This window comes from Scleropages formosus, chromosome 2 (assembly GCF_900964775.1).
Source record: "Scleropages formosus chromosome 2, fSclFor1.1, whole genome shotgun sequence".
NCBI classification, from domain to species: Eukaryota; Metazoa; Chordata; class Actinopteri; order Osteoglossiformes; family Osteoglossidae; genus Scleropages; species Scleropages formosus.
Window position 1 is genome coordinate 11,309,043 of NC_041807.1, and position 22,996 is coordinate 11,332,038.

General features: G+C 40.6%; 1 protein-coding gene across 4 annotated transcripts in view; it reads right to left on the reverse strand.

Annotated features, from left to right (window-relative positions):
* LOC108938711 (ubiquitin carboxyl-terminal hydrolase 13) overlaps window positions 1-21,971 on the reverse strand; it is a 37,364-nt gene extending 15,393 nt beyond the window's left edge. For 2 of the 4 annotated variants that reach the window (XM_018759571.2, XM_018759558.2), the window contains exons 1-14: window positions 21,249-21,971; window positions 17,424-17,549; window positions 14,769-14,829; window positions 13,185-13,306; window positions 11,564-11,706; window positions 9,797-9,981; window positions 8,175-8,269; window positions 7,883-8,070; window positions 7,514-7,585; window positions 6,798-6,903; window positions 5,299-5,424; window positions 2,493-2,646; window positions 424-598; window positions 239-327 (exon numbers count right to left, since the gene is read on the reverse strand). In XM_018759571.2, the coding sequence (XP_018615087.1) occupies window positions 239-327; window positions 424-598; window positions 2,493-2,646; window positions 5,299-5,424; window positions 6,798-6,903; window positions 7,514-7,585; window positions 7,883-8,070; window positions 8,175-8,269; window positions 9,797-9,981; window positions 11,564-11,706; window positions 13,185-13,306; window positions 14,769-14,829; window positions 17,424-17,549; window positions 21,249-21,359 (1,753 nt within the window). In that variant the 5' untranslated portion in view covers window positions 21,360-21,971. Of the gene's footprint in view, window positions 1-238; window positions 328-423; window positions 599-2,492; window positions 2,647-5,298; window positions 5,425-6,797; window positions 6,904-7,513; window positions 7,586-7,882; window positions 8,071-8,174; window positions 8,270-9,796; window positions 9,982-11,563; window positions 11,707-13,180; window positions 13,307-14,768; window positions 14,830-17,423; window positions 17,550-21,248 lie in introns of those variants that run through there. The other 2 variants (XM_018759564.2, XM_018759579.2) reach the window with 2 other exon arrangements.
* Window positions 21,972-22,996: the final 1,025 nt, after the last annotated feature.

Consider the following 22,996-nt stretch of genomic DNA (forward strand, 5'->3'; position numbering starts at 1 on the left):
TTACAAGGCTTTTCATAAACATGTTTATTATATGTGACTTTTGTGTAAACTGAAGGTTATGTAACATATCCCATTAGGTTTATATTTGATTTTTTAGCTTTATGCACTGTGTCAATCCCCCAGTTCCCAAGAACTATGATTAGTTCAATAACTGCTACCACAAATCATTTTTCCATCAAGTCTTCCCATACAATTTAATTTAATGTTGGATGCATCATTTTCCACTTGAACCACCTACCCAATTTTTTGGGGACCCAGTCAACCCCAAAGGTGAACTTCTTTATCTGCACCACCAAGTACTCGGGGAACGAGGCAAAACGGGAAGTCCTAGTCAAAAGAGGCATTTAAACACAGCGGAAGAAACGAACCAGACAAAAGCAGAGGAAGATCAACAGCAACAAATGAAGCCAGGCCTTCGCTTACTTGATCCCGGCTGATTTGGCCTGCAACGCCGAGCTCCAGAAGTCCGGCACATTTTCGGGCTCGGTGAAGGCTTGCACGCATGCTGTGAATGGAATTTTGGCCCTCACTGGCTCTGGTGAGGTCCTCAGGTTCTCCTCAGCCTCCTGCCGTTTCGCCTCATATGCTATGAGCTCCTCTGGAACAGAACCACGCAAAATAATTCAGCTCCTTGTAATCAACAGCACGCTATCACAGCGGGTTTTTACTGAAAAATTCTGGTAGAAACCACAGAAACAAATCATTCCTGTGGAGAGCTTAAAGGGATGTAACCAACACAAAGTGGACAGCAAACAATTATGCACCACTTAAAGAAATGAACATCAGGTTAGATCCCTAACCAAATTTTGTGGTTGTTCCCTTTAGTGCTGAACCCACTCCTCACATAATTCCATGAAATCACTACATTAAGCAAATTCCCAGTGTGAGGGAGTCAAAGAGTCATTATTTCTGATGGGGAAAAAAAATAATCTTTGACAAAAAAGGTCACCCAACATTAAAATAGCAAAATAAAATGTACTTTTAAGCAAAATATCACCAATATACTTTGTGTAAAAAATTAGGATTTCTAGTGAGTCTTCTAATGTTATAGTTTAATCCATTTATCATCAATAACAACCAATGGATTATTATTGAAAACCAGCTGAAGAAATAGCTAGGAACCTTTTCTCTGTTAGAGAAATGACATACTCAGCGTTGAGAAAAGATGTCTTTTAAGACTTGTTTTTATCTTTTTATTGTTATTGGGTTGTCAAGATGTTATAACCTATTCCTGGACATGTCGTGATTTAAACTGTGTGGTTCACATTTTGAATAAGTGCTTCACTGGTGAATGCCGTTTTCCACTTTTTGAATTAAAAACAAACTAGAAAGCGTCTTGTCTGCATATGTGAAGCAGTTTGTCTTTTATCTGGTATTTAAACACTAGTTTTTACTCATTTTACACAGTTTTTGAAATTGGGGACTTGCTATTACAACAGCCATCTGAAGTAAGCGTGGTGTTAATGGTGTGTATTTACACTAAATACTGTAAACACACAAGATGAGGATCATTTTAAAGACTGCACTTTAAATGTTAACATTTTTTATTTAGCTCTCCTTACACTAGTTTGGCAGACAGCATGAAACCTGCACAGCAACTATATTGTCCACAAACTGAATAGGTTTCGCTAAAAACTATTTGGTTTAATACTGAAATACAGACACCTGGCTTTCTCTTATTAGTTGTTTTGGTTGCCTGCACTTTTTCCTGATCATTTCCCTTATTGTATTGTTTTTAACCAGTGTGTAAGGTAGCCTGAGAGCCATACAGCATCTGGTTGGAGCTGAATCACTCCTTTTAAAAATCTGCAACTGACCAAATTAACTTGCGATCAGAGACGACTAACATTCTCCAGTCAAGTCTTTTGCCACCAGTTGTGAAAGTAAAATGACTGTGTGACTGGGAAAAATGCCACTGTACTGAAAAACGGCTGTAAAATGACTTAAAAGTCTTGTTTAATCTAGAATGCCCAAGAGGGGTGGGCAGCCACTGGCACTTGGACCACCTACGATTCTTTTCCTCCTTCAGCTTTCGGTTGGCAGTTTTTTGTTCCTTTCCTCTATGGGCAGTAAGACTGACTTACAGCTTTAATAATTATATGGATGCTATAGTTATTTAATATATATCCAACTATCTATTTGTCTCATGCCTTTGTTCAGTGCTCTGTGTCACTGTGTGAGATGAGCGCTCCATGAAAATAAACTGAATATTTTCATAAGCTGTTATAGCAGTTCTTAATTATACAAGACCATGTTATATGAGGTCTGAGTATGCATAACTTGGATTACTTCAGCAAAGATATAATGCAATGTAAAAAAACTACTTAAGTATAGTCATAAGTATGTGCTGTGTACCTGGATGAAATACTTTGAACAATAGCATCTTGAAAATTTAATAAAAACAATAATATTAGAACTAACAGTAAGAGGCTGGCTTTTTTTTTTTTTTTTTTTTTTTTTTTTAAAAACTACAGCAGCAATATCAGGTTCACCCCTGTTGGTGGCAGCCTCGATGGGGGTGGGGAGCTGCATGAGGTAGTCCACCCTCTGGGTGTAGCGCACTTTCCGCGACTGGCAACACTGTATCCTCTCCTCTACCAGGAAGCGGAACACATCACTGGGATTCTCTGCACCGGCGCTGTTCCTCTGCAGAGAGACGTTCGCTGCATCACTGCGCTGGGCGCACACGGGTGTATACACACACACCAGGAGTCACAGGCCTATGAACAAGTGCCTCTAGGAACAATTAATATGGTGCCCTATCTTATCTCAGATTCAGAAAACAGATATTGATCTGTTGAACCTAAAGTTGGCAGCAGATGGTATCGTGGTCAGAGCCACCACCTTTGACCTAGAAGGACCCAGGTTCAAATCCTACACCTGTTGTAGCAGTAAGGTACTTACTCTCAATTGCTCCACTAGAAATTGCCCAGCTGTATAAATCAGTGTTAGTAGAGGGAGGGGGGTGCGGTGGCACAACAGATTTGGCCAGGCCTTGCCATGGGGTTGGTCTGGGGCTCAAGTCCTACTTGGGGTGCCTTGTGGCAGACTGGCATCCCGTCCTGGGTGTGTCCCCTTCCCCTCCAGCCTTACACCCCGTGTTGCCAGGTTGGGCTCCGGTTTGCCACAACCCCACCTGGGACAAGCAGTTGTAGACTCTCTGTGTCTGTGTGTGTGTGTGAGCTTCACACAAAGTTTCTTTGGAGGAAAAGAGTCCGCTAAATAAGTAAGTGTAAAGTGATCCTCATTTCATTCAAATACACCATATATACGCAACACATTAACATGCCTTTATAAATTTTGTGGTGTGACTTTAAAAGAGAGGTGCAAAAATTACTGAGTATCTCTGGACAACTGGGGTGATAAGTGATCGGAAACACCCATTTGTTTATTTTAGGAGGTGCGGCATTTTGCTAAGAGCATCCCTGCAGCAGCCCTGCTATTTCGGGGATGACAGAAATACCCTTCTCTGGATCTGGCCTTCCACTTGTCTGGAGACACGGAAATACTGGAGGCGGCAGGCCGAACAGCAAAGCTGCTGATGGAGTAAAACTGTACAGGCTTATTTTCTTTATCCCGCTGCACAGATTAAGGGCCCCGACATTCAGAGCAGAGTTCAAGAGGCCCAAAGGCAGACTGCAGCGGTGCTTAAACTGTCCTTAAGGCAAAACTACTTGCTCACAAACTTTTAATAGATTCTTCAAAATATCCTCTTCTAGAGTTGTTTGTTAAAATACCCATCACTTTATCAATACAATTCAATGTAAGTTAACATGGTGGCGAAATTCTCCTTGCAAACATATAAAAAGGATAAACTGTTAATCATTTCAGAAAGTAGGTCATTTTTAGCAGTGGATTCGAGCATGTCTGAGCATGTTTAAAGCAGACGAGGGTAAATAGGAAGTTTATCTGTGTGTAATGGATAGGGAGGTCTAATTTTAGCGTGGTGAGAAAGTCACTTTAGAGCATTAGCAAATGCCTGCCAGCAAGGAGCATTTGACCCAGGGTTCATAGAAAACCTTCCAGAGAACCATGAAGGGAAGAGTGGAGGAAACCAAGAGCCAAATGTCACACCAGGAACAGGCGCAACACATTTCTTCATATCCAATAACTTGAAAACTATCTGAAAAGTCTCCCTACACACCACACTTCAATACAACGGGTCCTCAACTTACGAACACAACTGGAACCCGAACGCTGCCATTTATTCGTACATCCAACCACTAAGTCACGATCGATAAAATTGTAATAATGGAGACCTACCTCAGTTTATTTGTTGTGTACATTCTATAAAAACCTCAGACATAGCTATGATGAGTAAAATATTGTCTAAGATTTAACTATTTCTATTAACTTTAACCAATATTAAAATTAATAATTGAAAACTGAATATGAACAAAAAAAATTGTCTCATTGACCAATTTTTGCCATAAATGTGCAGCGTTCCACACCTTGTTAGTCATCGCCAACACTCAAACAGCAGACATGAACTGTAAACACTGGAAAGGAGTTGAATTAAGCTCTTATACTGCTTTGCTGTGTTTTACTGGCAACTAATGGCTGGACAAGGAAACGGGTCACTTTTCGCTTCACGAAAGAGAAATTTTTTTTTAAAGAGATGTGAGAAAATAAAATTTTAAAAAAATATCAATTGAAAAATATTTCAAAATTCATAATGATTGCAACACAAGGACCCAGGGTATATTCAACAACTGTCTTACATATAAAATCAAATCAGCTTTTGAACTAACATACACCATGCTTGGATATATTATATGTAGGAGTTTCGCAACAGGCAAAACCCCCCACCTGTCTACCAAAAGTACCAGGAGCCATTTCCTTGAGGCCAAGCTATCACATAAAAAAAAACCTCCAATAACATCACAGAATCACTGCTTTATCTTCTATGCCCTACAGAAATAACTTCATGACAAATGATATTATTTGCCTCTTTTGTGGCTATTGAAAAGTTCTCTCTAAAAACGGAGACAGGATGAGACACGATATATTAGAGCTCCCAAGTATGAAAAGATCTGAAAGGTAACTTTAGCCAGCTACAGCCTAAAACATTCACATTTATTTAGCTGATATGTTTCTCAAAACAGACTCACTACGTTAAGCGACTTTACAATGGTTATTTTTTACGTGAACGATTTGGTTTAAGTACTATGCTTAAGGGTAAAACAGTAGGAGGTGGAATTTGAACCTGGATCTTTGAGCTCTAACCACTACACCATCTGCTGCACCACAAAATTATAAACACAAAATTCTGACTTCTAACACACAGAAGACACAGACCTCTACTAGGTTGATTATATGTAGGAAAAACTCCTGGGCATCCTGCTGTCTGTTGGATGAGAATTCAGGATGACCTTTGCTGACCAGAGCTTTGAACATCCGAGGAGATATACCTCTCTCCTGGTGCTGAAATGAAAGTGCAAAATACATCAGTAACAAGGACAGATCATAAATGTGCAGCGCAAACAGTAACAGTCACTGCAAGTACAACCAAAATCATACATATATGATTTTTATAATAAAAAAAAATAAAAAAAGTATAATATTCTGTTGAATGTTTCATAGTAATAAAACGTATGAAATTAGCAAAATGTACAAATTACTGATAGTGGAGGTGCAAAGTAATATGGCTACTAAGGAAAATAGACAAGAAAAAGACTTGTGGTGGGTCTGATGGTGCTTGTACAGGTGGTCTTTGACTTAGAACAGGGTTCCGTTACAACAACCTTGCTATAAGTGGACTTTGTTGCAAGTCACAGACTCCTTCATGCTGCATTAAATAAACCGTAAGGAATATAAACAATTAATATGCATGAATGCTGCATACTGATTCGTATTTTTTGTTGTTCATGTTAAAATAATACTGATCTAGAACAACAATAATACACAGTACAGTATTACAAACTAAATCTCTTCACTTTTTCTTTTCTGCACCACCAAGAAAAAAAATAACAAATGGAATCAGAAATGAAAAATTCTGGAATTAACCACCAAAACACCAATTGACACTCAAACAATACAAAATATGAGGTCTTGTGGCAGCAAGCCAGTGTTACAGTACTGCAGATGGAGGGGTTGTCAGACATTACGACCAAATGTCGGAACTCAAAAATAATTTAATACTGTAAATAATACAGTTAATGGGATGGCTGTTATAAGTTGCTATATATCAGTGCCTGCACTGCATGTCTATTCCTCTGCATAAGTAGGATTCTGACTTATTTTTTTTATTCCCCCTGTAAGGCATTTTTCTTAAACGCTGGATAACTAGCTCATAAACAGAATTTAAAACTCAAGTATAGCCGCATTTAAACCATGCAACCCAGCAGCACCAGAACCAACTAGTAACAGTAAATGTCCAGTGACAATCTCTAGCTTGGCATAACTCTTGCATTTCAGTATGACCTCCCACAAAGTGCATCATATCTCTGCTGTGCATCATAGTTGAGGTTGAATCCCCTGTGCATCACACTGTCATGTGCCAAGAGGCTCGAGAGAACAAAAACTGGTCTGGGGTTCCTGGGCCCTCATTCACAGCATTAACTGTGTGAAACTATGCTCACCTTTTCACTGGCAACAGTGCCATGCCAGTCAGCTGGGTAAACAGCCACAGCTAAACTGGGAGGAAAAGGAGTAAAAGGCCAAAAAAAAAAAAAAAAAAAAAAAAAAAAAAAAACACCCTAATGGGTTATTAGGGTGAATTTCAGATTACCACCAGCAGTCTCTGAGAAGCTGGCAAAGCCGATCACCTTTAATTTCAGATACAAAGCTGAACATACCACGTCTGATACCTTGTGTTCTTCTTTCATCACCTGTTCTATGAGCTCACACTTTGCCGGAGGTTTGGCGTACAGGCCTGAGAGAAGTCCGTGTCCAAGCTTTGCCCTGGAACAAGAGTCAAAAGTCAAGCTTTGAAAGGGGGGGAGAAAAAGAAAAAAAAAAAAAAAAAAAAAAAAGACTAATAATTAAAAACACTGGAAATGTATTCTGATAGGCCTTGTCCAGATGCGCTCTGGACAACTGTGGCCCTGTCTTGGGCAAGCGGTTAAGGAGTTTGAGAGTGTAACAATAAAGCAAACAAAATGAGAAAATGCTGACAAATGTTGCACAAGTTATTTCAAATTAATAAAAGAAATTGAAAGTGTTAGTGCTAAAATTGTTAAAACTGTATTTTAAAAAAAAAAAAAAAAAAAAAAAAAAAAAAAAAACTGTAGGAAGGTGATCAGGATTCGTCTATCCTGAGTTTTGTGCACCTACTCATGCGATGAACATCGGTGCATAAAGTGGAAAGAAAAACTAGGTCTACTTAAGAATCACACGTCTGTGACTATGTGTCTTTCTCCTAATGTAACACACAAATTGTATTTTCTCTGAGATGTACGTTGATTTGGAGAAAAGAGTCTGCTAAATGAATAAATGTGAATGTAAGTGTAAATTACTTGAAAATGTTTATTAAACTGGTCATCTCTAGAGACGAGGAGCCAATAACACTTACATCTGTGTACTGAAATCTTGCGAAGGATCTAGGGGCGAATAGTCAAATATCCTCTGAAGATTCCCAACGTATCTGCAGCACAATCACAGCCAATGATCAAATACCAAATAGTGAAAAAAATTCAAGAAGGAAGACTTATGCACATATTTTCATAACTCTAGATGCTGGTTCTGCTGGATATAAATAACTAGGTTTCCATTTATTTACATTTCATTTATTTGAAGCCTTATAGCCAAGGTCCAAAACATATTAATGCAAATCATCATGATCATCTGTAGAGTATAGTAATGGAAGCAAATTACTGAATAAATGACATATACTCAGGTGCCCTAACGCGCATATCAGATGCATCACATCTCAAGTACTCACGCCCTCTGGAACTCTGGGATGCTGAAGAGGACTTGCATGGTGGTCCCCAAGTAGCAGCTGTTACCCAAGTTCCTGATGCCGGTGTAACCCGAGCCATACACCGCCTTCAGCTTCAGACCCGACTCCTGGATCACTTCCCACTCAGTCACCCGTGGCCGTACCTCGTTGTCCACATGGCCATTCTCCCTCTGTGCGGGCAGAGAAAACTGCCTTTTACAAGAACTCTTTCACAACAATTAAAAATAAAGCATAATTAAATGATAATCTTTTTGCAGCATTTAAGGATCCATACCTTTTGCATCTGTAACATATCTATTCCAAAGTGGGCTAAATGCTCCGCTATATGTGGGTCCAGGACAGCTTCCTCCTCATCAAAGGAATAAACATCTGAAGGAAGATCTTGAATCAATTAATCCGATTACCAGATGAAAATTACTAAAATGGTAAAATCACCCTCGCATAAAGTCTCTTATAAGAATTTCGAGCTACAAGCCAATGTAATTTGCACCTGAAAGTTCACATTACAAGCTATCAATTCTTCCAAAAAAATGCCTTACAGGAACAGATTTTTTCATTCAAAATGTGCTTCTTGGTGACATCAAGCATCACAGAAAGTGAGCAGCTCCGGCTGCTTTTCCTGCACGTGTCAGCTATCCCAGCTGTATTCCTGCACAACACTCATTACCTTTTAGCAATAATAATAATCGCTAGCAAAAAAGAGTAAACAGCTTTAAAGCGAGTGTTCAAAGTTAAAAAGCTGAAGAAAAGCCTGACAATCCATGCAATTAAAAACAAGAATTCTCTTATAAGGCAATATCGCTGCTAATTATTTTGTGTGATTTTATGTACTTTTTATATATCACAAATGCTTTATGAATAAAGATCTAAAACACTTTTACAATAAATTCCAGCATTTAGAAAAATGGTAACGATAAAAGAAGAAAATCTATCAAGTATTAATAACCGCTTCTTCAGTGCGTGGGTCAAGAGGCTGTAAGATTAGCACAGGTCATGAGACAGGGTAAACCCTGGTACACCAGTCCATTACAGGGCAATTATACACTAATTCACTCACACATACACGGTACAGTCAATAATTTCCAAGAATGGCCACCATGGGGCACTACCAAGTTCTTACCATTGTTGGCTTGCTACCACAGCAGTGTCACATAGTGGCTAGTCTTAGAACTTCTTAAGTGTAGCACATACGTACACCTATGGCATTTTGGAGTCACCAATTCACCTGAAACATTTCTTTGGACTGGGGGAGGAAACTGGTGCACCCATAGGAAACCCATGCAAATCTGAGTCTGTCCTCCACCCTGCTCTATGAAAGAACCCAGCTTGCTGCAAAGATGCTTAAGCAATTTTGTACACGTGGGTTTTGGCCTGGATTTGCAGGTCTCCGGCACATTATTTTCTCCGTTTTTAAAACAACGGAATTTAGCTTGTTTTCGGGAAAAAAAAAGATGAATCTTTTTTGGCTCGGGAAACCATTATTTATTTTTGTTTTCTTTCCTTTAAATTTATTTTAAATTAATGATAATGAAAAAAAAATGTCTACAAGAATTATCTTCATAAGCAGATCTTCAGGGATGAACAATGCTCATAATGCGGTGATGCGTAAAGGTATGTGAACCTTACAGAGATGGTTATTATTCTTGTATAAAATATTAAAATAAACTTTTAAAACATCAAATCTTAAATTAACAAATGATTATGATTTACACATCTGATTCTAGTATGCAGACATATCTTGGACGTATCAAGTAATATGGACAGATTTACTGGTCCAGCTGAGAGGAATTGGAAAGATAAAGAAAATTTAATTTTATTGTATAATTATAGGAAGTAATTGGTCATCCTGTAAAGGCTGTGTAGCGACTCAGGTTTCCCACAGTCTCCAGCACTGACCTGCTCCATCTGGAGTTATTGTGCCCAGTCTGACTGCCAGGGGGAAGTTGGTTTCTCTGTAATGCTCCAGAGCATGTCCGTTTCCTCCGCTACCGTCGAAGAACCACTTCCCACACAGCACTGATCCGTCCGTAAGGTTGAGCCACAGGTTCTCCCTCATCTCACACTTGGCACATTTCCAGCCACTGAGGAGAGAAATATGTGTTGGGGGGGGGGAGATTGAATTTCTCCAAAAATCAGGAACTGCTGCACTTTTCTATCCACTTACAGAGAAGAACAATAGCTACATTAATTATGATAAACTGATTTTTACTTTTCATATGTTTGTTTAATTTAAAAAAAAAAAAAAAAAAATCTCTGGGGGGTTTTGCCTGTCCCAAAACCAGATGCATCCAAGCACAGTATATGTTTACATTTACATTTATTCATTTAGCAGATGCTTTTGTCCAAAGCGACATACATCTCAGCAAAAGTACAATTTATGCATTACATTGAGAGACGGAGACATAGCTGCAGACATGTGACTCAAGTAACTTAGTTTGTAACCTACCACTTGCTACACCGAGGTTCATCGTTCAAGTAGGTGCATAAGACACAGGATAGACAAATCCCGATACCAACTCCAATTTTTTTTTTTTTTTTTTTGCTTCCTCTGTCGGTTGAAAAGCTGATTGTTTATATTTGCAAAAGAACTGTGTCGGTGTATTGTGATTGTTATGATTTTTTTAAACATAAAAATTTTTCAATTGACTTTTAAAAATATTTCTCATATGTCCCAATATTGATTTAATAATTAGTCTATACACAGTTCACATACTTTCAAGCACACAGTTTATAGACCATACAGAGTGTCTCAAAAACGCAAACATTACAAATTTAGTTACATATGTCAAGAAAAGCAAAGTAAGATTCACCTTTAATACAAACATGATACCACATGAAGCACATTACATTTTGGTCCCACAGTGAAAATTTGCACCTGCATTGTTTCAGACACAGTGTATACAAAATAGCAAGAATTTCAGTGTAGCCATAAACCAGCATACAAAACTTACGCATGCCTCTCCATCCATATTGATTATATCTATTGGTTATTTTTAGAAGAATAACCTTTCGTCTTATGTGCTGTCACAATTAACATTGTAACACCGTGATTTGTCCTCTAATTTGAGGAAACACAGCACCAGCTTTTCCCCATAAATAAAGAAATACGTAAATGATGCCTAAAGAAATTAAATAATGAATGGATCACAACTTCCTCAATGGGAATGTCTAAAATTACTTAAATAATGTACTTCCCTTATTAGCAGCATTAACCAGAAAGCATCATGGGTGGAGTTGTGCCCCACACTCAAAGGATTCAGGTTCAAATCTCACCGTGGGTTGCATTACCCTTGAATAAGGTATTTACCCTTTTCTCGAGGAAAAATTACCCAGCTGTACAAATGGGCAAATTATTGTAAATAGTATAATATTTAGGTCACTTTGGAGAAAAGAATCGAGGCAAATAAATGTAAATGCAGAATTGAGAAGACTGAAGCGATTAACGATCTCCTGCTGCCTGGCACATTTATCAGTTTAACCTGAAACTGTATAATTAACACATTTTCCAGACTTTAGTAACATCACATGGTGTCACAGCTTAGCACTGATGCGATGAGGACTTTTTTGTCGGCGTGAGTGGCTAATTGCTCTCGCACACCGTACGGATTAAGGCTGCAGCTCAGAGGGTGAGCCTGGCAGGGGTTTGCACCGAGGCCTGGTTACCTGGGCGGGATTCGCACCCCGTTGTCCTGCTGTCGAAGGCTCCTGGCATGCTTCGACACCTGCGGTTCCTCCTCCCAGGAATCCGGTTCCCGTTTTCTGAAGGCGGAGGAGGCGCTGAGCACGGCATCGCAGGCAATTGTCACCTGGACACACGAGAAAGAAAAGTGAGTGCAGGAAAATCCACAGCATGTATCGTGTAACATGACACGTACGCTACACAGCACACATCTGCAGGGGTGGGAATATACACCGGTAAGAAATGAAGAAATACACAGCAGGGTTCCTGTACTTTCATTTCAAGTTAGCACTGCATGTTTAGCTGAACACACAAATAACTAAAGCAAATTTCTACTTAATAATCTTCTCTCAACCTTTCGTGAGCAATTCACCGACTATGTGCACCCACCCTTCACTTAACAGGGTTAATTCATTCCTTGAATTCCCATTGTGGGGTGATCGAACTAACATTATTTCTTAAGGGGAAAAAAAAATGGTTCCCTGATGAGGAATGCATCAGCTGAAATATCTGCAAAAAATTAAAACAAAATCTTTATCCTTGACAATAATAAGATATATACGTATATATCTTCACACGCATCACACACATCATCTGAAACCGCGTGTCCCGTATGGGACCGCGGGGAGCCGGAGCCCAACCCGGCGAAAGGCTGGAGGGGGAGGGGACGCACCCAGGATGGGACGCCAGTCCTCCACAAGGTACCCCAAGCAGGACTCGAACCCCAGACCCACCAGAGAGCAGGACACGGTCAAACTCACTGCGCCCCCCCGTATATATCTTACGATACATATTAGCAATCTTATAATACTTGTAACCACAATTATTTCTAGCTTGCCATTTAATGGGAGCCATGATGGCACAGCAAATAGCACTGCTGTTTCACAGGGCCTGGGTGGTGCGAGAGGATGTGGGTTCAATCCCAGCTCAGTCTGTGTGGAGTTTGCATGTTCTCCCTGTGTCTGCGTGGATTTCCTCCGGGTGCTCTGGTTTCCTCTCACAATCCGAAGACATGCTGTTCAGGTTCCCCATAGCGTGTGAGTGACAGAGAGAGTGTGTTTCACTGATGTATAGACGAGCGACTCATTGTAAGTAGCGTATCTAGCAGTGAAAGTCACCACGGTGAATAAGGTGTGTGGGCTGATAACACTACATAGAGTTCATTGGAAATCGCTTTGGAGAAAAGTGTCTGCTAAATAAAGTAACATAAATAATGTTGTATTTTCATTCATTATCAATAACTGCTTGTCCAGTGGAGCATCATAGTGGTCTGGACTCAAGCTTTCAAACACAGGGTTTGAGACACAATATTTTACATGAATAGACTTCAGTCATGTGTAGTCATTTGGTCGTCACTGTCAGCGTGGCGTACCTACACATGAATCTGTATTTTGGACGCAAGAACCTTACCACAGGTAAGGAACAGGAAGTGTGCAGTAATCACAGCAGTTACGGCTGAGTGACCCAAACATGCAAGCTTGCATTTCCAAAGTGCAAAACCCAAAAATATGTAACCCTAAAGAACCCCAATGTAGACAGGGCAAGGATGGGGGACAGGGAGTGAAAGAGAAAATAGAGAGAGAGCATTGGCACACACTCACTGACCAGTGCAGGCAACTCCTCAATATTTGGTAAGGGGATCTCAAAGTGGTCTGGGAATATGACAAGCTTGGCTTCATCTTCATATTCGTAATCGTCGCAGTTAAAATCGCAGTTAAGTTCTAAATCTTAAAAAAAAGGAGGCATACATTTCAGTTACAATGACAACATTTCCACATGTCAATTAAAGACACTCTGGCAAGCGCACTATTGGGTACACATCACGGGGTAACGAGGGTTGTACATTACAATCACTATAGAGTCACTACAAACACATGATAGGTTATGTTCTGGTTAATAATGTGGGGTCAGCAGATGGCGTAGTGCTTAAAGCTGCTGCCTTTTGACTCAACTCCACCCTCACGTTTTAATAACGTTGCGCAAAATACATACCCTGAACTGCTCTAGTAAAAACTGCACAGCTACATAAATGAGTAAGTCACTGTAAGTAGCTTAACTCCGTCACTTGGAGAAAATTAAAATAGAAAAATGAACAAAAATATAACTTTGTAACATACAGTGCACTTTTCAAACTGCAAGGGTTAATACCTGGACATTTTTCCACACGGCTACTTTTAGTAAAACGCATCGGGTTTTGTTCCCATATAGCCACAGCAATTTTAGGGCGTGATTAATAGTTTACAATATTACGGAAACCCATAACCAGCGTACAAATGTTTTTAATCCTGTAGTTATCCTTGAGCCATTAGAACAATCAATGCTCACCCCATCCCTGACAGAAGGCACCACTGCTCCTTCTGTACTCATCAACTCTTCATAAACTATTTTGCATGCATTTAGTATATTTACATATATGAGATATATAGCTATATTTACTACTATATAGTTTTGTAAATCTGTGTATAATAAAATGACAATAAACCTAAAGACGAGAGCAGTTGGTAGCATAGTGGTTGCACCTGCTGCATTTGGACCTAAAGGTCCCAGGTTCAAATTCCACCTCCAGCTGTAGTACCCTACAGCTGGAGGTGGAATTTGTGCCCAGCCAGCTTTTGTATCACCGTCATATCTGAGTGTGCGCAATTCCTGCAGCATGAAGGGAACTGTGACTCCAACCAGCAAGCACCCCAACTCACACCAGCTTGATACGGGTACGAGCCTGCCGGTGGCCTACTGGGGTTGACAGAGCTGAGCAGCTGATGGAGGGGAAGCGACAGGCATATGGGCCTGCGGGAAACCAAACCCCGCAGCCCAAAGCGGGCCAGGTCAGGTCAAGTATGCGGCACATCAGATTTGAAACGTTACTAACGGGGGAATAAAAATAAAAGAACTAAATTTAGCACCTGAAGGGATGGGGCCGCAGACGTTTAGAATGGGAACGTGTCCCTTTTCAAATGAGGCAGTAGGGGATGGCGGACTCTCTACCTCCTGGGGTAGTTAGGTTACTGTCCAATAAGCTGTGTGAGAGCAGTGGACTGACCATTCGCTTTTGGGTTGCTAAGGAAATGAAGAAGGGCTGAAAACAGCCAAGTGGACAGTGTGCTCCAGGGGCTTCCCAGAGATCCTCTACAAGTAGTGGATCAGCCCATACCTGAAGCGATCAAGGTAAATAAATTCAGAAATCTTTACCTAGGAAAACTTTACCATTCCTTCTTCTTGGCACAGCCCCTCCTGCAGCACCTGTGGCTTTCTGGCAGGGAGGAAAGAATAAAATCAACTGATCAGAAGCGCAGGAAACTTTAAACATATTTAAGCCCATATTTAAATTGTCACCTACTCAACACCCTCTCATTGCAATAATTCTTACAAATCTCTAATGATCATTTGTCAGTCCTGCTGTATCCTTGATTCACTGCTTCCACTGTATCACTCCTTCTTCCTTCGGAAGCATGGAAATATACATGAAGAGAAATTAAAGTATTGGAAAAATGCATAAAATTGACTATCTCCCTAGAGGGAACTCTACCATAGCAGAAGTAAAATAACCACACAAGTTTAATCATAGGTACTTTGCCTACAGGGGTTTTTTTTTTTTTTTTATGTAAAAAGACAGCTGACATAGACTGGAAAAAGCCCCCTTGATCAGACCTGATTTAAAGGTAATCAGGGAGCTTCTTTTCTGAAGTCTTCAGTAATATGAGGGGAAGGCTGTGATTTTATCCAAAGACTCAAGTCAACAGCTCTGGGAGGAGAGCAGCAGAACCAGGAGCCGCAGGACAGTTACTGGCTGCTGGGAGAGATCTCCAGACATGGAAATAGCAGCACTTACTGAGACTAACTGGCTTAAGTGGAGTCAAACAGGAGCACAAGGAACAGTTACCAGCTTCAGGATGACATTGCAAATGTGTAATGTGGAGTCACCGCCCCCTGACATTACCCCCCCATTCACAACACATCCATCAATTCATCCAGTTTCAATATGCTTGTTCTGATCAGGGTCGTGGTGAACCGGAGCCTATCCCAGAAGCACTGGACACAAGGCTGAGGCAAGGTACACCCAGGATGGAACACTGAAGTAGAATAGTCACAGGGTCCATTCACAACACAAACAGAATTTACTAAGCAAAAGAGAGCAAATGCTATTTTGTTACTCTTTTTGGGTGCTCATACTGTATATGTTAGAGATATGGTCTACATGTTAAAAGTTTTATGTCTCTATGAATCGAAAGTGGTATACAGTTACTTTCATGCAGGGCCAGTTTCATCATTAAGTGAACTTGGGCAGTGCCCACGGGCAATGAACTTTGAAGGTGCCAATTTTCACTACAAAAAATTTAAAAATAATTGAAGCTTTGTCAAGGTTTCTAATCTTAAACAACTTTTAACAATATTTTTAATAACTTAATTTATTTCATAATAAAAATACCATTTAATTAGGAAATTGAAGATCTGCCACTCTATATATTCTTTGAACATTATATACATCATCATCTTTACGTGTTTTTGAAATGCTGCAGCTTTGTAAACAGTATATGTAGCTTTAATAATTTAGAGGGTTACCACATTATGTCTTGCACAAAAGCACCAAAATCCCTGAGACGTTGCTGCAAAAGCACTGGACCTGAAGACTGATAACAAAAAATGAAAACACCAACAATTACCTCTTACATCTTTGAACTAATTAAGAAAACTGTGTCCCTCAAATTAAGTAACTCATGGAGAGCATAAAACACAATAGTGCGGGTTCCAGTTGTATTGATATTTCTCGATGTTCCCTTTGGCTGTTTCACGAAGGAGGAGTAATGGTCCACTGGCTGCTTACCTGTCCTGAAAAATAAATGTTAACATTGTGCCTCTCTTATTTACTTGAAGCACCAGGTTAGGTCATTATTCATTTTAATACAGCAATAAAGAAATTACAATTTTAGGTTAATCAGAGAGCAGTCTATTCTGCTGAAACCGAGGACATTTGGGGACCCTGGTTTTAACTTCTCCTGAGAGAGAATGCAGAATTTAACAACCCGGCAAATGAAAACAAAGTGACAAGAGAGAACACTAGTAGTAAAATTACAAATCCAACTTAAAGATTGGTAAATATGACTTCGGTATGGTAATTCTGCTGAATTGAGTTTTATCCCCCTCACACATTTTAACATCACAGCTGTAGGTGAAACTGTTAAATACTATATTAAATTGTCACCTCCACTAAATTAATTCCACATGAGGTAATAGTGAGCCCAAAATTACAGCCATGAAGCAAAGTTCTTTTCATTTTTAAGGGTAGCTTTACCCCCTTTGCACCACTATCTTACAGTTCATATATCAAGTTAAACCTTTCACATTAAAATGTGAAAGTGGTTGAATAAAATAATTTGCTCTACAAATAACGCAATACAACGAACAAAAGAAAAATATATCTGGAAACAACAGTATTTCAGGAACAAATCACAAAATTATTTGAACGGAGGACTGTGTATTCTGCAGAAGTCAATTTAATTTAAAAAAAAATTGAAAACACTACAGAAAAGCCACAGCATCCAATCTTCAACGCTTATTATTCATGTGATGATAAATACATTTCAAATCTCAATGACAGCAGCATTGACTATCTGTTAATGCCATTTTGTAAGAGAATCAAATCCATTCATATCTCCGAGTTCTTGTTTATTGGTCTTTCCAAGACTGACCTTTAAAGGTAGTTTCGGGAAGAGGGGGGGAAAAAACCCTGCACATTTCAGAGCTTGCAAGACTACTGTCATTTTTTAAGGAGGGTGATTCCTGCTGCAGCCCAGAAATGTATGGGTTTAATAGTGCAAAAAGTGGAATTTCTGTTGCGACTCTTACCTCCTTTATGGTCCGCTTGAGGTGCATGTAAACGCTCTGGCCGGTTTTGCGGTAATGCCTTTCCACATGTTCTCTGCCGAAGCCCAAGAACGTGTTCATGCACACATAGAGGCCACCTTCAGATTCCTGTAAAGGTTCCAAGAGGAAGGCAATTACATCACTTGGCACAGAAGGCATAGGTGCGAAATATGTTTAAAATGACACTAACGGGGGGGTGTGGTGGCACAGCGGGTTTGGCCAGGTACTGCTCTCTGGCAGGTCTGGGGTTTGAGTCCTGCTAGGGGTGCCTTGCGACGGACAGGCGTAGCATCCTAGGTGTGCCCCCTCCCCCTCCAGCCCTGCGTTTGCTGGGTCAGGCTCCGGTTCACCGCGACCCCTACTCGGGACAAACAGCCTCAGCCTGTATGTGTGTGCCAAAGGAAATGGCACAAAAAGGGACCAGCAGGGACTCAAACTCAGGTCCTGTAATTGCTAACAAGCAGATTTAACATTTGCATTTCCACAAAACACATCAATGAAATATGCATTACGACATTGCAAATTTGTAACAATTAAATCAGAGAATAATTAATTACAGAAGGATGTGAGATCAAAAGTCTCAATCCAGACACACTGTGTACAGCATGATGTAAGTCTTTACTCATGAGAACAAAACTTGAATTATAGATATGCTCTGTTATATGTGTTCATTTCCACACAAAATACAAAAAAAAAAAAAAAAATTAAATAATAAAGAGTAGGATAAAGTTAAATGAAAAAGATAGTAAAACTTCAGTTCCTACTGACATTTAAAGACCACTTTTACACACAACATAAAGTTAGTAATAACAGTCTATAATCTACAGGCAGATTTGCCTTTAATAAGCATGTCTTGGGGGGGGGGGAAGCCAGCTGTGAAAAATAGAAAGAAAGAAATGTGTGTTTTTTCAGTGTATGTACATATATATCGGAATAAAACCCATTCATAAAACAACTCTAAATGAAACGTTTCCCTGACTTGGACGACACAGTTTCCATTTCATACACAGATTTCAGTGTTCCAGTGGTTTCTTACCCGGGGTGACTCATAACAGTTCTGTTTATAATTTTGAAAAATTAACTGAAGACTAACAAGAAGAACCGTTGTGTTATAAATTGCTGCCTTGCAGTCAGAAGGCTTCCGGTTCAAATCCCTTGTATAAGCGGGAAATCATTGTGAAGCTTGTTATCTAACATTTTAAATGTGTACACAGATGTCAGCTGAATAAATATCCAAAATAAAAGTGAATAAAATATGAAGTGTGAGGCAAAGTGGTCCAGTGAGCAGTGCTGGTGCCTCACAGCTCCTGGACCACAAATTGAGATATTTGTTGGAATCTGGCTCAGTCTGCGTTGAATGTTACCTTACAGAGTAATCTTACCGTTACCCTGATTTTGACAAGTGGTTACTGATAATGTATAATGTACACTGATAACTTTGGGGCAGCTGGTGATGTAGTCCTTAGAAGTGTTGCTTTTGGACCCAAAGGTCACAGGTTAAAATCCCACCTCCAGCTGTAGTACCCTTGAGCAAGGTACTTAGTCTAAATTGCTCCAGTAAAATTATCCTCTTCTATAAATGGGTAAATAATTTTAAGTCGCTTTGGAGAAAAGTGTGAGCGAAATTAATGTATAAATCATGGATAAAAGGAAAAAACGTATAAACATTAATAGTGACATTGGCATTATGGTATTGCATCAAAGGCTGATAAGTGGTCACACAGTCTGTATTCAACAGATGAAAGATATTATTTTGCTAGTACGTAAAACAGATATTATCAGGATTTCCTAACCCTTGACTATGGGATTAAGAAAGAATTCTGTTTTAGCCTCAATATAAGTCTTCATTTAATTAAGATTACAAGAATCTGCAAGGTATTCAGTCCGCTGTGTAACGCACTGTATCTGTGAACAAGATTCAGCAACACTGGAACTATAATCAAAGGGTTTAACAATTGTAAAAATGCAATATTTTCATTGGATGTTTCCAGGGAGATCCCAGCTGTGTTTTAAAAGTAATTCCTAGCACTTTGATACATTTATTCTGGCAATGTGATAGGATACAAGCTTAGCGGAATGGGGATCATTATTGGACTTTTCAAGATCTTTAGCAAAAAGTTTGATTTGTTCCCCTCATTCTTCCTATAACACAACAGGCCAAATTCTACTTTTTGATTAAGTTATGGAACATAGGCTGATAACTCCTAGCCACTTGGCAAGGAAATATATTTTAGCAGAAACTCCATGTAGAAATATGTGGCTGATTCAACTTTCTTTCATCTAGAAGAGAAATTTGAACAGCATGACAATTTGAATGAATTCTGGAATATTCTCAGACAGCACTGCATAACCGCTCCTGCTAAATATTCTAAATATTTATGTTGTATTGTGACAGATAACAAAATGCATGCTCTCTGCAACTGTAGTGTAAAAAAATACTCCAGTGGGTGTCGAATGCTCTGAAAAAGAAATAACTTTTATGGAATAACACTTCTTCAATTATGAAAATACCATATTTCTACTTTAAAAAAAAAAAAAACATTTTCTGAGTGTATTGCTTTTATCTCTATGTTGCTGTTACACAGGTCTGTTGTTCATTAATTAAACAATACATCATTTCAGTGGACCCAGTTTAATAATTATTATATATGGCCATCTACCTCATGAAGAGCTAAATCCCCCCTAGAGAGTAAACCAGTGCAATACACAAGGCTATTTATATTTATCACATCATATGTCTTACTCACATTCCCTTGCATTTGTATAGAACATACCTGTACATATGTCTAGTGACTATTTTTTTGTATATTGTGTACTTTATATTTTTATATCCTTTATTCACATATTCCATCTCCTCATCTGTCTCTTGTCACTGTCATTCTGTCTGTGCTGTGGAAGTTTCTGTCACCAAGACAAATTCCTTGTATGTGTGAACATACTTGGCAATAAAGCTCGTTCTGATTCTGACTGTGTGTGTGTACTGTGGGGTAGGCAAACCCAAAGAGGTTCAGTGAGACACTCGAGCTCTTGGGTAAAAATAACCTTGATATCTTCAGGCTGACATGATGAGCTCCACACAGCTGAGTCACCTCCACATCTTCTACATCTTCTCCAATACTTGGAGCAATGGGGCTGATCTCGGAACAGAAAGGAGCAATAAAAACCGCACAGCATCCTCAACGGAGCGGCGCTCCAGCTGGGGAAGTGTTCGCGAAGACGTGTTTAGACAATCATCCTCGCAGCAGCAAGTCCACTAACTAACACTACAGGTACAGCCCACTTGGGAACAGCTCCAGCAGCTGCCGGACACGACAAATTCACTTCTTCACGCCTGGTTTGACTAATACTGACTGACTGTAACAGAACGGGCGTGGCTGGCAGGCAGGGTGCGTGGGTGCGTGGGCGGGCGGGCCGTTCGTAACGCGAATTTCCCCGCAAATTCCGCTTCGTAAACGGACTGTCCGAAAACGTGGGTGGTCACGCACGGCCTGCGACGGCAGTGTGTTACAATAATAAGACAGCCGACGACGACGACGGACGGGTAACTTTAATAAACAACAAATGTGTAGTTAAAGATTACAGAGCGGAGACAGCGGGCGGCGTGGGCCGGGGACACACACACACACACACACACACACAGAACCCCGTCGCGGGGGTGTCGCTGTAAAAAACGGCGATCCGCGGGGTCTCGAGCGGGATGAAAAACACACACGGGGATCGCCGAGTGGCCCACGCCCCCCGCGCGCGTTCACGTGAACCCGCACAGCCCCAGCAGCCGCTTAACGTAAAAAAGGCGCACACACTTACGGGCGAGTCGAAGGAGAAGACGCACTCGTCCTTGTAGACCCTGTCTCCCGTCTTGGGCACCTTGATGGTGGGCATGTAAGGGACCAGCAGCTCGCCTAGATCCGCAGCCATCTTCTCATTCCCGCTTGTGTCCCCGCAGAGCTGCTGCTGCTGCTGCCGCTGCCGCCGCCGCCGCCGCCGCTCGCCAGAGGGTCACCAGCGCAGCCTGGCAGCCTGGAGGCGCGCGGTGCTATTTTTAAAAGCATGCCGCCCCGACATTCCTGGCCGCGCACAGGGATGCGGCGCGCCGCGGGATCGTAGCAGCACACAACAGCGCCATTTATGAATGTGTTGCGGGGTGCGTGTGGAATCGGTTCGGGGGACACGCGGAAATGCGGCTTGGCTAGCGCGACGTGCAGAGGTGTTTCCCGAGCGAATGCGCAGCGGGGTCCAGTAGTAAGTGTCGGAAGAGGCACGTGCAGCGTGTGCCGTTGTTCGCGCGGATCTCGGTGCGGTGGCGACCACGCCTTCAGCTGCCGCGGGGCAACGCCCCTCCGCGGCGCGACTCACGTGGCTCCACGCTCGGCTCGGGCATCCTTTGTCCTGGCGAGAAGCGTGTCCTGTCAGCGTGGGAAGTGCACGGCGCAGTCCACACAACGCCCAGAAGGGCGAGGAGATCTTACTGCTGGTATCCAGCTAAGCCACGTGACTGACTGACTGACTGACTGACTGATGGAGAACAAAGGTAGAAATTTCCAGTGCTTTGAAATTCTGGACTTATCATGTGTGTACGTTTTGAAGGCCTTAGTAGTAGTTGCATTAAAATTCTATCTAAAAGTTTTTTCCCTTATTTCTACGCTTTTTTTTTTTCCTCTCCGGGACCTAGAAATTTCGTGGAAATGATGAGTCACTGCTTCAGGAGAAAAAGCTTAACCAATGTCTAAACTAGGCAAAGCGCGGAGCGGAGGTTCTCAATTCTAGCTCCGTTCTGGTGGAATGACCTCCCCCTCTCAGAGCTGCTGAAACTCTTGTCTACATTCAAGAAGGGTCTGAAAACTCACCTTTTCCAAACTCGCCCAAGATCTCTCCAGCTCATGTATGGTGTAAATGTTCATGCACTGTAACTTTATGATCATGCCCAGATAAGTCTTTACACAGCTGCAACTCCTGTATTGTATGTAATGTTTGTGTACCTTTAAAAAAAAATGTAGGGAGGTGATCAGGATTAGTCTATAGTATTAGTCCTGAGTTTTGTGCACCTACTTGTGCAATGAACATTGGTGCATAAAGTGGAAAGAAACAAACTTGGTTTATTTAAGAATCACGTCCGCAGCTATGTCTATCTTTCTTATCCTAATATAACACACAGATTGTATTTCTCCCAGATGTATGTTGTTTTGGATAAAAGTGTCTGCTAAGTGAATAAATGTAAATGTAAACTAAACCAAAGTCTATTAAAGATTATAATATATACCATAGTTCTGCAATAGTTACATTGGGCACAAGGTAGTTTTACACAAAAACACCTCTGAGTTTCTAAGGCCACCTGGTTACCTGCGCTGTTCCCAGGTTAATGTATAAAATATTTCATTTTGAAATATATATTTTGGAGCTGAAATAATGCTTACTGAAGCTTAGAATATAAGCTACATTTCTTCAGCTTTTAATCAATTAATGAAAGCACATCTGAAAATCTAATGCCAACAGGCTGCAGAAGCTTCCCAGTGTATCAATGCTGTTTGAGATCATTCAGAATCCAAGGACCTGGA